This window comes from Eubalaena glacialis, chromosome 7 (genome assembly GCF_028564815.1).
Source record: "Eubalaena glacialis isolate mEubGla1 chromosome 7, mEubGla1.1.hap2.+ XY, whole genome shotgun sequence".
In the NCBI taxonomy this organism is placed as follows: domain Eukaryota; kingdom Metazoa; phylum Chordata; class Mammalia; order Artiodactyla; family Balaenidae; genus Eubalaena; species Eubalaena glacialis.
This window is the reverse complement of record NC_083722.1, coordinates 107,290,097-107,304,941: the sequence shown is the minus strand read 5'-3', so window position 1 is coordinate 107,304,941 and position 14,845 is coordinate 107,290,097. Positions and strand designations below refer to the sequence as shown.

The following is a 14,845-nucleotide window of genomic DNA, read 5'->3' as shown; positions in this document are numbered from 1 at the left end:
AATAAAGATCCCAAGGCACCAAGAAAGAAAAGAAGTCAATTGTAGGATGTTTCAGACGGGTTTCTAACTACAACAGTTTTAAAATATCTTGTGTCTTAAGGCTTATGTGTCGGTTATTTAGAAGCTTTACGGAAGTGGCCGCCGTGGGCCCAGGTGACGGCTGTCGGGTGTCCTGGGCGCCCTGGGTCCCCACGCGGGTCTGTGCAGTGACTGTGCCCGAGGGGAGAGAGACCCACCGTCTGGGGGACAGAGCAGGGCAGGAGGAGTCACAAAGCGCCCACTGGAGGCCAGGGCGGCCACGGCGTCTCGGGGCCGGACACTGTGGGGCCGTCAGCGGTGCTCTCTCAGTGCCGCTCGGTCCTGAGGGCGGCGATTGGAGACCCTTGACTCAGCTACAGAGACAGGGTCCAGTGAGGACGGCCGAAGCCTTCCTCAGACACGCCTGTCCTCTCCCCTACCCAGAGCTGGTCATCCTCCCTCCAGCACCGAACAGCGGGCAGCAATTGAGGCAGGAGGGGGAGGGCTGGCCTGATGGGAGCCCCCGTCCCGCCCCCGCCAGCCTGTGCCCTGGGCGTGCCTCTTCTCGGCTCTGTCTCCCTCCTCCTGCCCTGGGAGGGTGCAGGCACCCCCGAGGCTGGCGCGGGCATTGGGGAGAGAAGGCGGGCGTCGAACGCAGCTGGCCCGGGCCTTGGGGTTGGTTATCGACGGGCCCATCCGTGCAGGACTGAGGAGAAGGTGTGCTGGTTCGTTCTCTCTCTGTCTGCAGTGGTCCTGAGCTGCACGGCTAGGAGGATGGCGTGGCTGATGAGGGTCTGCGGTCCTGTACATCGGGGCGGGCGGATGCCTTTTCCTGGCTTCCTGAATTGCACTTGGAGGAGCAGTCGGGGGGCAGCTGGCCCTCCAGCTTCTCACCGGCAGGCCTGGCCTCACCCACTTTGTCACCTCTCAGTGCTGATTAAATGTCCTCGTGATGACAGGCATGTGTGACAAGGACACCTCAGGTCCGGTGGATCTTAGGGGCCTCTGAAAATGTCCAGAGCAAGCTTCAAAAAAATTCGGGGGCGGGTGGAGGAAGAGATTAATTACAGATAAAGCAGAAAAAACATGGATGTGGAGAATATCTAAAGAAGTAAAAGCATTGAGGGTAAAAGCCATGGAAACTGTATTAGTTTCTGGGGCTGCCATGACCAAGTGCCACAGACTGGGTGGCTTCAACAAGAGAAATGTATTTCCTCCCGGTTATGGAGGCTGAAGTCTGAGATGGAGCTGAGGGCAGGGTTGCCCCTTCCGAGCGCTGTGAGGACGGCTTGTCCCAGGCCTCTCTCTCAGCTTCCGGTGGCCTCGGGCATTCCTTGGCTTATAGATTGCATTCTCCCTACGTCTTCACATCTCTCGTCATCTTTTCTTGGTGCATGTCTGTCACTTTGTCCAATTTCCCCTTTTTAGAAGGACACCAGTCATTGGCTGAGGGCCCACCTTAATGCCCTCATCTTAACGTGATTCTCTGCGAAGACCTTGTTTCCAAATAAAAGCACAGGTACTGGGGTTGGGTCTTCAGCATCCTTTGGGGGCAGGGGACACAATGCAACCCATAACTGATAAAAGGTAATTGAAAGAAGAAAGTGGAATGGCTAACAAATGTATGAAGAGGCCCTCATTTGCGCTGGTGCGCTGGTGCCAGACGTGACCGAGGACGCAGTGGTGGCAGGAGTGCAGTGGACGCCGGGTCCTAAAGGGCTCCGGCAGCACCTGCTGGCCCTGAAGGCGGGGCGCCCTGCAGCCAGAAGCCTTCCCTCCGAAGATGCACCTGCGCGGCACCCAGGCGCAGGAATGTAAACACCGTGGGATTGTTGATAACTAGGAAAACCCGACACGGCCAAACGCCTGTCGGGCAGCAGTGGATCAACAAATTGGTGGATTCCTGTGAAGGAATCCTGTATGGCAGGTGACGAACATGAATGAACCGGATCTCTAGGCCAGAAACACGTGAGGGGAAAAGGCCCGGCTGTTAAGTACATACAGTGATGGGAATGTAAAATGTGCTGCTCTGATTTACAGATACGTTCACAGGTGGTCAGAGGACAAAGGCTCGGATGGGAAGAATCTCCAAATACAGGCCAGCGGGTGTATCTAGGGATGAAGAAGGGGCAGGGGCCTGGGGGGCGTGAAGGAGGACCATGCTCTGCGGCTTTAATCCTTAAAGAGGGAAGGAAAGATCTGAAGCAAATAGGATGGCGAGGTTTCATCTGTCAGTTCTGGGTGGTGGGTACATGGGTCTTTGTAGTTTTCTTTGCATCCCACTCTCGAGAAGGAAAGGTGAAAAGGAGAGGCTTTGGAGCCAAATATAAATAGAACCCTTGTACTGTGCTAGTTTTGCAACCTTAGACAAGTTACTTAACTGCTCTGAATCTCAGTGTACACATCTATACGATAGAGATGCTGATGCTTACTTTGCAGCATTGTGGTGGATTTAATAAGGTGATAATGATAACTACCGTCAGTAAATGGTAGTTGATGACAATAAAGGTAATCCAAGTAAGCAGTTTACTCGGAGGGATTCGCCAGCTCGTAATGCTCTCTCTTCCTGGGCAGGTCTTTCTGAGGGCAGCGATGCAATGGATGTGCTTCTCCCTGGCACTGCAGGCCACACATATCATGGGGCAGAGCCAGTGAGGAGTGTATTGCTTAGTTCCAGGTAGTGGGTTTTGAAATGTGAACTAGCAGAAAGGGGGGTGCTACCTTTGTGAGAGTTAGTGGGGGGGGGTGGCGTGTCACTCGGGTGGAAAGATGGGGCAGGGATGTAATCAGCCAACTGCATGGCCCTCCATGCTCAGGTCGGGTTCCCTTGAACCTTGGATGTGGTAGGGCTGTGGCTTTTTTCTTGATTATTAAGTGACATTAAGTGGTGGCAGGTGTCATATACGACACAGTCTTCCCCCCAGTCAAAGGCAGAGACAGGTGCCCCCCTGTCACTGCCAAGCAGGACGTGCTGGGCACTGCAGCAGACAGACCCTGGTCCCTCTGTGTCTTCGGGATGCTCTGAATGCCAGTATTTCTCAGCTTTTTCCGGCCCATGACACACAGCTCACCATTTTGTACCAGGAGGGCACCTCTGCCTCGCCTCCCACCCCCTCGCCATGCCAACGCCTTCCCTCCACACCACACACCCTGGCGGCACTGTCTTGCCCCGCCGCTTCCCGTCTGAAATTGGTACCTTGGAGTGACGACACTGAACCAGGATGTCCTGGACACACCCACGCGCCCTCCCGCCTGGTTGGAAAGCAGTGAATTCTCCTGCTCACAAGGAGAAAGAGGGAGTGATGCGTGAGATTTGGATGACCTGGAGGACATTTAGATGCGGGGGGAGGGGAAACAAAAGATGGGGAAGGTAGTGAAAGGGAGAAACTATTTCACAGCTATTTATGGCTGATGTTTAAATGCTCCCTAAATTCTGCATTTTTCAGAAAAAAAGTCTTTCCTGCTGGGAATTTCCTCTGAAATTGCCTTAATTCCCTTTCGTTCACCGCAGATCCTAACTGTACTCACACATGATATGTGTACTTTAATAGCTCACTTAGGGGCTTCCCTGGTGGCACAGTGGTAAAGAATCCGCCTGCCAATGCAGGAGACACGGGTTTGATCCCTAGTCCCAGAAGATCCCACATGCCGCGGAGCAACTAAGCCTGTGCGCCACAACTACTGAGCCTGCGCTGTAGAGCCTGCGTGCCACAACTACTGAGCCCGCCTGCCACAACTACTGAAGCCTGTGCGCCTAGAGCCCATGCTCTGCAACAAGAGAAGCCCGCGCGCCGCAATGAAGAGTAGCCCCCGCTCACCGGAACTAGAGGAAACCCGCGCACAGCGACAAAGACCCAATGCAGCCAAAAATTAAATAAATTAATTAAAAAAAAAATAGTTCACTTAGTGAATGGTGGTTAAAACACCGTGCCTTGCACTGGGGAGCGCGCAGAGCGTGTGGGGTAGGGGGCCTTGCAGGGCTGTCCCCTCACGCACGCGCAGGCCCCCACCATGCCCTCTGGCGCTGCGGTTTGGGGAGTCAGGGAGGGCCTCCTGGAAGCTGGGGATGGAGGGGTGGGTGATGCAGGGGCCTGCGGTGAGGATGGTAAGCGTTTATCGTCCTCACCTCGGGCCTCTTTTCTGTGAGACAGGGACGGGGCCATCTACTTGATCCACGTCACAGACCCCGCAACTCAGCAAGTAATGGCGGGGGAGAGATATTTTCTGGTTTTAATTTTTTTTAATTATTATTATTTTTAATTGTAGTGTATACAGTATACCATTTTAGCCATTTTTAAGTGTACAGTTCAATGGCATTAAGTATCTTCTCTCAGGAAGCTTTCTAAACTTAAAGATGCTTTAACAACTTTATTGTGATTCGTGTTGGGCCGTGAGGGTGAAGGTTTGTTACCATCCTGTAGGTTCCCAGTGGGCGGACGCTTGTGTGAGGGATGCAGAGGAGAGGGAAGGTGGGTGAGTCGGAGTCGGGGCTCGGTCTTTGCCGTGACCCTCATGGGCCCTGCTCCCTCCTTCCTTGAACCTCCATATACACCTCACCCTCGTGCACAGTGGGTGTTGCCACAGACCTTCAGTCCACTCCTGCCGGGGGTGTTCTGCATCCCATTGGCCGGGACACCCTGTCACCTCAGGGATGTTCCTGTATTATGGGAGCCTGGGCCCGCGTAGGGGACACGGGGGCCGGGCTGGGCCGAGGGGCCTACAGCATGGGGACCTCCGGAGCCCCAGAATATTTCCTCCAAAGCACTAAGTAAAATGCCTCATCCCCAGATCCCTCCCCTGTGCTAAGAATTCAGACTCCCTTTGGTTTAGTTAATTGCTGTCAGGAGGTAAGGAATTTAGTTGAGGCCCGAGATTGTCAAGTTGTCAAGTTGAGGCCCGAGGGTTTCCTTCAACTCTGAGCCCTGCTTGGTTGAAGGGCGGGAAAACCTCACGTTGATGAGTGTGCAAGTGGATGCACTTTCCTCAGTTTCAGTGCCTGTAGTTGAGTCTACTTTTGCCCGGACACGGGCGACATTGCTGGCTTCTCGCCTCGGGGCAGAGCGGCAGCACGTGGCACCCATTTCCCGGACACCTTTTTGCTTTTGAGCCCCTTCCCGTTTTCTCTGTGGAAACGCCCTCCCCAGGGTGAGGATGGGTCCTGGGAGGGGCCGTGGACCCCAAGCCTCCTGTCATCGGCTGGTCCTCCGCGTCCGGCCCCCCGCGCGAGCCCTCTGGACTCTTTCCCGAGCAAACGTCGTCTTTAACGAGAACGGAGGCGCCGCGGGGCTCGCAGGCAGGAAGCGTGTGGTTTGGGTCCGGGAGCACATGACGCCCCGGGAAGCAGCGGAGCCCGGGGTATGAGTCACTGGGGGAAGGAAAACAACGTCTGTCTTCAAGCTCCGGGAACCGGGAAAATAAGCTGGAAATCTGAGTAATGTATAATTTTACTAAAATTAACCAGCGAGGTCTTCAGATGGTTTCTGGGTGTTTCATTGTCTTTTCCGGTCCTTGATGCCTGCTGCGTCCTGCCTGCAGGGGCCCATTCTCCTGTTCGCTCCCCGCGGGTTGACCTGGGACAGTCCCCTCCGCTCCTCGGGCCCCCGGCTGCGCTGTGCAGTGTCGCAGCGCTGCGTGGTGCCGGGTGTGAGCACCGGCGCCGCCCGGGCGACTCCCAGCCTTCTGCCCGCTCCCCCGGTGCTGCGGTTGTCACGGGGGAGCTTGTCGCCCCTGCCCGTGGTCGTGAGCCCGTGAGAAGGGCTGAGTCTTCCTCTCTGTTAACCGTCAGAAAATAGGGGCTCAGTTAACATTGGTTGAATATCGTGGGGCCTCAACTGGACGGAGGCACGTTCCGAGTGACGTGTCCAGCCCCTGAGTTTGCAGAGTTCGTGAAGTGACCTCTAGAAACCTCATTTTGGGGGGGAGGTTCCCTGACACAATGACAAACCTCACTGTGTCAGGGAAGCAGTTCACATAGCTCATCAAACACTGAATTTTATTCAAATTTAGATGGAACCCTGATGCTGGAGATGACTGTGTGTGACAACGTAGTCTTTTCAGACACTGGTCACCTGTATATTCAGTAATAAATACCCGTTCAGGGAAAAGCCAGCTCATCTTGGGTTTGAGGGGCCTGAAGCCCGTCGAGCCAGATGTCCCCGCTCTGTGACGTTCTGCAGGGACGGTCGGCGTTTGCGGTCACGACCGCGCAGCCCTTCACCACAAAGGCCTGTAATGTCATCTGAATCATCACAGGAAGATGAAATTACGGACAGGCTGGTTTCAGAATTAAGTGCTTTTTTCCTTTTCTTTTTCTATTTTTGGTATTGTAATTCTCTGAGAATCGCCAGGATCCGTGTGGTGTGTGTGGGACATCTCATCTAGACTGTGACCAGAACATACTTCCGCGATTGTCTTCATGGGCTGGAAGTTTATTCTCTGATTGCTTCTAAGTCATTTTGTATAGTCGACCAGAGAATAGTGCGGGGCCGGGGGGACACACCCACAAATTACATGCTGTGCCTTAATGCGGGTCGTTGCCCTGTAGTTGATGAACTGAGCTTACAGCTGATTTGGTTCCACTAATGTCCATTGATCCCTCCACTGTCACAGAAGTCATTGCCACATTTTTAGTTAAAATACTTGCTCCTTTGTTATGAAAAAAAGACTGCTCTGGCAGCAGAGAGCACTGCGGATTTAAGGGCTGAGACCTGAGGCACAAAGAACCCCTGGGCGGGGGTGAGACCTGGGCCTCGAGTTCCTGGGCTTCTACCGCGAGGCCCACCGCTACCGTGCGGAGTCATTCTCCTCGTTCTCAAGGAGACGCAGCGTGTGACGTTGCCCCTAGACGAGATCCATCAGGTTGCAGGCAGGGCCTGTGCTACCGCCTCATCTGGGTCCCACTCGGCACCTGCCCGTGGTTGGACTTTCCTACGGCAGGGCCCTCCCGCTGGCGCGCCAGGCTCTCCACGCTCCACACCAGCCTGATCACCACACCGTGAGCCAAACACTACGGCTCGCGGGCCAGTAGCCTCGGCCAGTGACGAGACTGCACTGGGTCTCGGTCCCCTCGTCTGGGGCGGGGGTGTTTACAGCCTCCCCTTCTCAGTGCTGTTGGGAAGGCTGAATGAGCTGAGGCCAGTGGAGCCTTAGAATAGGACCCGGCAGGTAGGAGGCATTGGGTTACTTTGGCATCATCACCACCTTCATGCTTCTGAAGGCAGATCCTGGTCAAACCAAGCCAGCCTGGAGCACACAGGTGAGATCTCTGGGTTCCGAGCGAGTGGAGTTTGTTGGAGAAGTGCTCAGCCAGACTGCCGAGCGGGGGGCTGCCGTCTCGTCTGGATGGAGCTATGGAGCTGACTCTGGACCCTGGGAAGGTGCTTCTCCTCAGCACCCACCTGGGTTAGCATCCTGGCCCCTCAGTTACCGGTAGGCTATTTGATCAGAGCCTCAGACGGTGGGGTGATGATTGTGAAATATTTACCCACACCAAAGTGAGGGATGAAATGATCAGTGTGAGTGTCTCAGCACGGTTGCCAGCCCCCTTGCCTCCCAGAAGCTGCCAGGTTTTCCTGTCTGAGAGCTCACTCCTCTTTTTCAGGAACAAGACGGCCAACGGGGACTGCCGGAAAGACCCCCGGGAACGGAGCCGCAGCCCCATTGAGCGAGCCGTGGCCCCCACTATGAGCCTGCACGGCAGCCACCTGTACACGTCCCTCCCCAGCCTCAGCATGGAGCAGCCCCTTGCACTGACCAAGAACAGCCTGGACGCCGGCAGGCCGGCCGGCCTCTCTCCCACCCTGACCCCGGTGGAGCGGCAGCAGGTACGCCCTTGTCCAGCAGGGCTCGGCCGGTGGCCGGCAGTGGGTCCGGGGGCTTGGGGGACGGAGGGCGGCGTGGAAGGAGGGCGGTGAGAGACGTGGGGAGTAACCCCACCCTCGGTTCTATACTGAGGGTGGTTTTAATTCTGACCTGGGCCTGCCTAGGCCTCGCCCCTTGGGACTAATGGCCTCAGACGAGACTTAATGTCTTTGGGGCTTAGTTTCTTTGCACGAGGCGGGGTTGGTCTAGACTAGCTGGTTTCTAGCAGTCTTCCTTGGCAGCCGTGTTTAGGGATCAATGTAATAATCCTAATAGGAATCCTACGTTAACCCGTTACAAGGCCACACGGATGGAGTTCAATGCCAGGTTGCTTTGCTTTGGGCTGGAATCCTATAAAGTCAGTGGTCACAGTGGCTATTAGCTCCTGCTGGTCAGAAACCTGTGATTGGCAGACAAGGATTTTTTTTTTTTTTTTTAAGGAAATTAAGTTGTTACTTAATAAACACAGGTTGCTTGGTAGGAAAAAAGACTTTAAAAAATGGGGTTCCTGGGGGAAGAGCTAATAAAAGGAGGCATTAGCCTTGAGGTTCAGAAACACTGCATGAACCCATGGCTTTCCTCTCTGAACCTTGGGGGCCTGTGACCCAGTAGGTCGTCACTCAGTGTTTGCTTGAGACTCTGGGACGCAGACAGCGAGCAGAGGAGGTGCTGGGGCAGCTGCTGTGTCCCCTGCCCGCTCCTGGTTCTGACCCAGTCTGTGGCCCCTGCTTGGCAGGGGCCCCGGGCGTCGGGTGAGGTTGCGCTGGTGCCTGTGGTTCCCAGTGAGGCTGAGGAGCCGTTGCGCTTCCTACCTTGGAGCCCAAAATCACAACCCTGTCTGTTTCCTTCGTTCTTTTAACAAAACTGCGTGGACACTTGCTTTGTGTAGGGAGTGTGTTAGAAACTGGTCAAGCTGGATGCGGGCGCTCACAGTTTGAGTCTGGAGGAGACAGGGAGTCAAATAACTGAACTCTTAATGTATCAATTGGTGAGAACCAGGGTGAGTTATCACGTAGTGAACACTCCCCAGTGCTGCTGCGCCCCGGCGCTGGGAGGCCCTGGAGCTACAGGAAGGAAGGGAGTTATACTGGGAGGGCCCGGGGCGTCTCCCGGACCCAGGGTCATGGGTACAGCCAGGCTCAGGAAGCAAGGGCCGGCTCTTGCCTGGGCGAGCAGATAGGAGGCAGGACCCTCCTTCCTCCCCTGGCCCCGTGCCTGTCTCTGCATCCTTTTCTCTCTCTGCTTCTGGATCACATGGCCAGCTCGGCGTGGCCGTCCCCCAGCTCCTGAGCTCAACTTGAATCTCCTCCTGAGTCGGCCTCGGTAGTTGAGCCGCAGCCTGAGGCAGATCTCCAGCCTAGCCACGGGGTGAGGTCACTTATGAACATGGCTGCACAGCCCCATCTCGAGGGTGGAGGGCACGTCACTACAAGAGGGCTGGCGGGGAGATCACGGGCTCGGGGGTTGAAATAGACCCTTCAAAAGGTGGGCTGCACACTGCAGGCTGTCCTTCAGGTGCGGCATGACCAGCACCTGCAGGGCGGGACTCCTGGACGTGACCACGGGCCAGGCCCCCACACCCATCTCAGGCGATGCTCCACGCCCCTCAGGTACGAGTCTTCCTGTTTCATACTTAAAGAAATGGAAGCTTAGAGGGCTGAAGGTCCTGCCTGCTGACTAGAGCTGGTTCACCCAGGTCCACCCGGCCTCAAAGCCATGTTCTCTCCTCTCTGCCATTGTCGTCCACACGGGGGGGTGTCACACCGACTCTCTTGGTGGCTCTGTCCCATTGCTCATGTGTGGAATTAATAAAGCCCCAGATTCTTTGTTCACGTGCTGCTGCTAAGCTGCATCTTACCCCATCCTGGATGTGTGGAATTTCTTGTTAGACCCAAGCACATCCCCGCTCACCTGTGTGGGTACGGATCTTCATCACAGACGTGTTCTTATCATTCCTGTTCACTTCCCATCACAGGAAGGTTTGATGTGCAGACTTCACAGTGGCTACTGATCAGACTGTTTACGGGAAAGGCCGGGGGTGGACAAGGCCCGATTCCCTTGTTGACACTGCCTTTGGGGTGACCCTTCAGCCAGCTCCTGCTAGCTGTCTCGTTGTCCGGGTTTTCAGGAGTTAAGTTTCCTGGCTGGAACCTAAGGGAGCTCAGTTGGTTCACAGATGTTTTCTGTCCGGGTCTGGGGATCCAGACACTCGCTGGTCCCTGCTCTGAAGTGTGTGTGGTCGAGGAGACAGGTGCCTCTGGAAGGGCTGGTTTACCGGCTGAATGTGGGGCGGGCAGGGGGCGGGTCATGCTTCACAGAGATGATATTTGAACGGGGTTTTAAAGGACGAGTGGAGTTTGCCAGGCAGACTGTGCGGTGGTTTCGGGGAAGGAGGGCGAGTGTGGGCAGGCGCATGGGGTGAGGGTGCTTTGTGTGTAATTCAGGCACTTGGATAGATTCCTGTGTTTCTGTCTCTATCATGACTTGCATGGTCGTAACAGAAACCGACTTGAGCTGGCTTGGCTTGAGAAAAACCAGGAGTATATTAGAAGGGTCCTGGGATGGCCCAGAGAAGCCGGTGGGGGTGGGGGGCGGATCCGAGGATACGCTCTGAGAAGGGCAGGGCCAGGCGCTCTCAGGACCGTGACGGTAGGAGCCGTGGTCCCTTTACAGCCCTCTGCCATCTACACGCTGGTCTCCCGACTCGGCGATGGTCTCATTTCAGATCCGAGAGTCGGGACAGGCCAGCTCCCAACAGCCGAGCCTCTGTGCCACGTCCCTCACCGATCCACACTGCCACTGCCTCACACTGAGGGTCACTGCTCAGAGAACGGAGAGCTTGGGAGGGGGCCGAGCGCACACCCCCAAGACTCTCGTTCACGGTGGGTTCGGGTCGTTGAGCGGTGTGGCCCGCAACGTGAAGCAGGAGGCGGCGCCTGGGCTTGACTGGATCTGCCGTTGGGCCGGCAGGGCTCCAGGAGGGGCTCCCGCAGAGCGTGGGTACTGGTGAGGCCCCGTGCCGAGGCACCACTCCAACGCCGAGGCCGCTGGCACTTGGTTTTCCAGGCGGGACTGGTGCCCGGCCGGGGGCTGAGGGGCGCCGGGGTGGCCGCCCGGCTGGCCTCGGAGCTGGGCGCAGATATGAGGATGGGGTCGCAGTTGGGGCGGGGGAGCCGAACCGCTGCTGCCGCCTGTGTGCTCGCACTGACGCCAGCCCCCTCCTCCCGCAGAACCGGCCCTCGGTGATCACGTGCGCCTCCGCCAGCGCCCGGAACTGCAACCTCTCCCACTGCCCCATCGCGCACAGCGGCTGCGCGGCCGGCCCGGCCAGCTACCGGAGGGCCCCGAGCTGTAAGTGCCCCGCTCAGACCACTGCAGGGGACTGAGGGCTCCTTCCGTGTCCTCTTGGTCCCAGGAGTGGCTGGCCTCTGGGCCCATTTCTGATAGAGGTCGACACCCCGTTCTTTGAGCCCCGGTGCAGCGGCCTTGTGCTTGGCTTGGGGGGGGGGGGGCGGGGGAGCAGCACGTTGGCCCCGCCCTCCAGGCCCCCCTCTAGCGGGGCCCGCCGGCTGCCGCACGGGGCGTCTGAACGCGTCCACGGCCCGGCGGAGCAGGCGTGCCGCCCCATGGCAGGCTCAGAGAGGTGACCCGCGCGGGGGGCCCCCCGGTGTCCCCGGGTCCCAGCCCTGACCGCTGTCCTCCCCCTGCCCCACAGCCGCCACCACCTGCGACCCCGTGGTGGAGGAGCATTTCCGCAGGAGCCTGGGCAAGAACTACAAGGAGCCCGAGCCGGCGCCCAACTCCGTGTCCATCACGGGCTCCGTGGACGACCACTTCGCCAAAGCCCTGGGCGACACGTGGCTCCAGATCAAGGCGGCTAAGGACGGCGCGTCGAGCAGCCCCGAGTCGGCCTCTCGCAGGGGCCAGCCCGCCAGCCCCTCTGCCCACATGGTCAGCCACAGCCACTCCCCGTCTGTGGCCTCCTGAAGGGAGCACCGCCTTCCAACGCCACGTCCATCTGCATGGTTTGCCTGAGCTTCGAACAGTCAGTGCTTAAAAAAATGGAAAAATGAAAAAAAAAAATCGTGGGGGTGGGGGGAGGGAGGGATGGTTTATTCGCAAAAACATCGTCGGGATTTTTGTTCTGTTTTGTACTTGCTTGGTATCCGTACCCGGGGCCCTCAGACGTGATAGCAGCACCTGCGCGTGGAACCTCTGTCCGCTGTCGCCCCCCAGTCCCTGCCTTGGTTACCAAAGAAGCCTCAATGCAGGTCAGCTGCCAGACAGGGCCTGGACTCCACGGCTTGTGCTTTCTCAGTCACAGGCCAGGCCACTGGTGACCCCAGACACTTTGTGCTTTTTCATTTGCTTCTCGAGACCGGGGCGTGTGCGGCTCAGCTTCCAGCCCACGTGTGTGTGTGCGCTTGTGTGTGTGCGTCTACTTGAAGAGAACAGAACTGTCGTGTCTGATTTGCACTATGGGAGGAGGACTCAAGTTGCCTGCCTGACAACTTTGTGCGAGATGATAGTACTCTGAGGGCAAACTGCTGAAAAACGGAGGGTTTAAGGATGACATTTCTGACCATGGGTGTGTTTTTTTGTTGTTGTATTAATTAATTTAGACAAAACTGCTTTGGAAGGGGAAGTCTCATGCAGGTTTATAGGTCTTTCTCTGTCTAGATTTTCAGGTGCTTGCAACTGGACTGCAGACTCTACCAATCACGGGCATTTTACCTTTTCTAAACACTGCAGTTTGTTAGACTAGAGCTGAAGTTGGAGGATTCTGTAGTGCTTTAAACGTGATGCATGTTTTAATGGATAAAAATAGCTGGTTTCTATTAATTGTACAGACAGTAAACAAAAAGCTTAATACTTACTAGCTTCTTTTCAGAATTCGTTTATTTTTGTCAGTTACAGTCCTAGATATACTTACTGCTGGTACAGTTGTACTCTAAGATTTGTGTTTGATATTCACGTTACTCCCAAGTAGCGTGGGGCCAGTCGGTCCCTGGCAGGCCCTGGACACGGGCGGGCGAGTGGCTGGTCAGCAGCAGAGTCGGATGCTGGAGTTGCGGCTGCAGGCTGACAGCATCAGTTATTTTTTGCATCCCTGTCTGCTTAACTCGCTCCCAGGGGAGTTGGGACTCGTGTCTTCCAACTTCCCTCGATGCAGAAACTGCTCCCTTTGAACTCTTGGCTGAACAGCAGATTCCTGACAATCTGTGAGATGGTGTTTTGTATGCTTCCTCGTACGCTGGGGCCAAGGCAGTATACATTCCTCTGACTTTATACAGTTATTACTGCATTTATTATCGTTTGCTATAGTAATAGCTACTAACTAGAAATTAGGTGAAGAAGCAAGCATGACAGACCCAGCTGTGGATGTTCGACAGCTGCTCTTCTTTCTGGTAAACGTTTCTATGCCCCTGCCCCTCCCCTGTGCTACTACTACCCTCCAGCCTTGCCCACCACAGGGCTTCAGCAGTCACCTAGCCAGGTGACTTGGGCATGACCACCTCACCTGCGAGGCACCGTGGACTCACTGGAGCTCTCGAGGCTGGTTGTCAGTATGAGAAAAGTACAGGTTTGCTGGTTGGCATTGGGTGAACAGGCAGGAGGATGGGCTCTTGTGGCCACAGGGTGGCTGTAGTTATTTGAAAAGGCGGGAGGAAAGCCTCCCCTTTTGGCCCCCGCACACGTTTCCCTCCCACTTAACTGGGCTTCCAGGCTTCTGCATTCAGGCCCCTATATTTTCTGTAGGAAAAATCGTTGAGAACACTTTTTTTATATAGGTAACTTTAAGACCATCATTACGCTGTGCGTAAAGAATGTACAGAGAAATTTGTAGGTATTTTTTGAAGAACAATTAATTTGTTAATGATATGTAGCTATTTAATTTTTCCCTTTCCTATTGTAATCATTCATATTTTTTTGTTGTTTGGAAAAAAAAGTTGATCTTTTTTTTTTGTCGTAGATTTGTCTGTAAAAGTGCAGGAACACAGTTATTCTATGAGAACACTGCATCTGCCTTAATAGCCACTAGTTTGTTATTGCTACAGGCTACTGAGCGTCGCCCCAGGAAAACAACCCCACTGCCGGCGGCTCTGTGCAGACTGGGCTCCTCACACGCCCGCGTCCACCAGCGAGGCCATCGCTTTGGGAGGGACGGTGGCACTGAGGGCCAGGTCCCTGGTGCGCTGACCTATCTGGGATAGGCAGCACCTGGGAGGGGCCTCGGGCAGGAAACCAAACGGTCACCAGGAAGGGACACTCCCAGGCCTCAGGAGGCACAGAGAGGTTCTTCACAGAGCCACGCCAGCTGCAGTGCGTTCTGACCATTCTCTCCATGTTTGTAAATCTGTAATATACCATTCTCTGTGGCCTGTTTTTCCTGGAAGAAGAAGAAAAAAAAAGGTTTGGCAGGCCATCTTTTTTTTGTACTTAAAAGTAGCCTTAAGAACAATAATAAAGTGCTCTTAAACCACAGACTGTATGTGTGATCCTTGGGTCCTGCAGTGACAGAGCCAGGCTGGGCGGGGCCTTTGCTTGAAGCCCCGGAGAGGGTGGGGCAGGCTCAGCAGCCCTGCCCTGATGTACAGTGGCCTCCGATTTAAGCCCCGCACAGGCTGGAAAGCTGTAATTTTAACTCTCTAGGAGAAACATCATTTAAAACCTAACTTACTTACAGAAATCCAACTCTGGTACGACTCAGACTCAATTCTGACTTTGGGCCCAAGACAAAAGATGACACCACAGAAATAAGAGTGTGGAAAGGGCCCCTCTGCTGGGTTCCATGCCCAGCTCTGAGGCTGGCACGGACGTGCTCACCCAGGAGGAGGAGGAAAATCAGCCTGAGGGGCCCACAGCAGAGCCCTCCCACCACCCCGATGGGCACCTGGCCACAGGCTGAGGCAGACACACCACGGGCTCCACCCCACACGGCGTTGGGGCTTCCAGGCCACCACCA

General features: G+C 55.6%; 1 protein-coding gene across 5 annotated transcripts in view; it reads left to right on the top strand.

Moving 5' to 3' along the window:
* VGLL4 (vestigial like family member 4) overlaps positions 1-14,364 on the top strand; it is a 153,072-nt gene extending 138,708 nt beyond the window's left edge. For all 5 annotated transcript variants that reach the window (XM_061197276.1, XM_061197274.1, XM_061197275.1 and 2 more), the window contains 3 exons: positions 7,619-7,841; positions 11,109-11,229; positions 11,594-14,364. In XM_061197276.1, coding sequence (XP_061053259.1) covers positions 7,619-7,841; positions 11,109-11,229; positions 11,594-11,865 — 616 coding nt within the window. In that variant the 3' untranslated portion in view covers positions 11,866-14,364. The remainder of the gene's footprint in view (positions 1-7,618; positions 7,842-11,108; positions 11,230-11,593) is intronic.
* Positions 14,365-14,845: the final 481 nt, after the last annotated feature.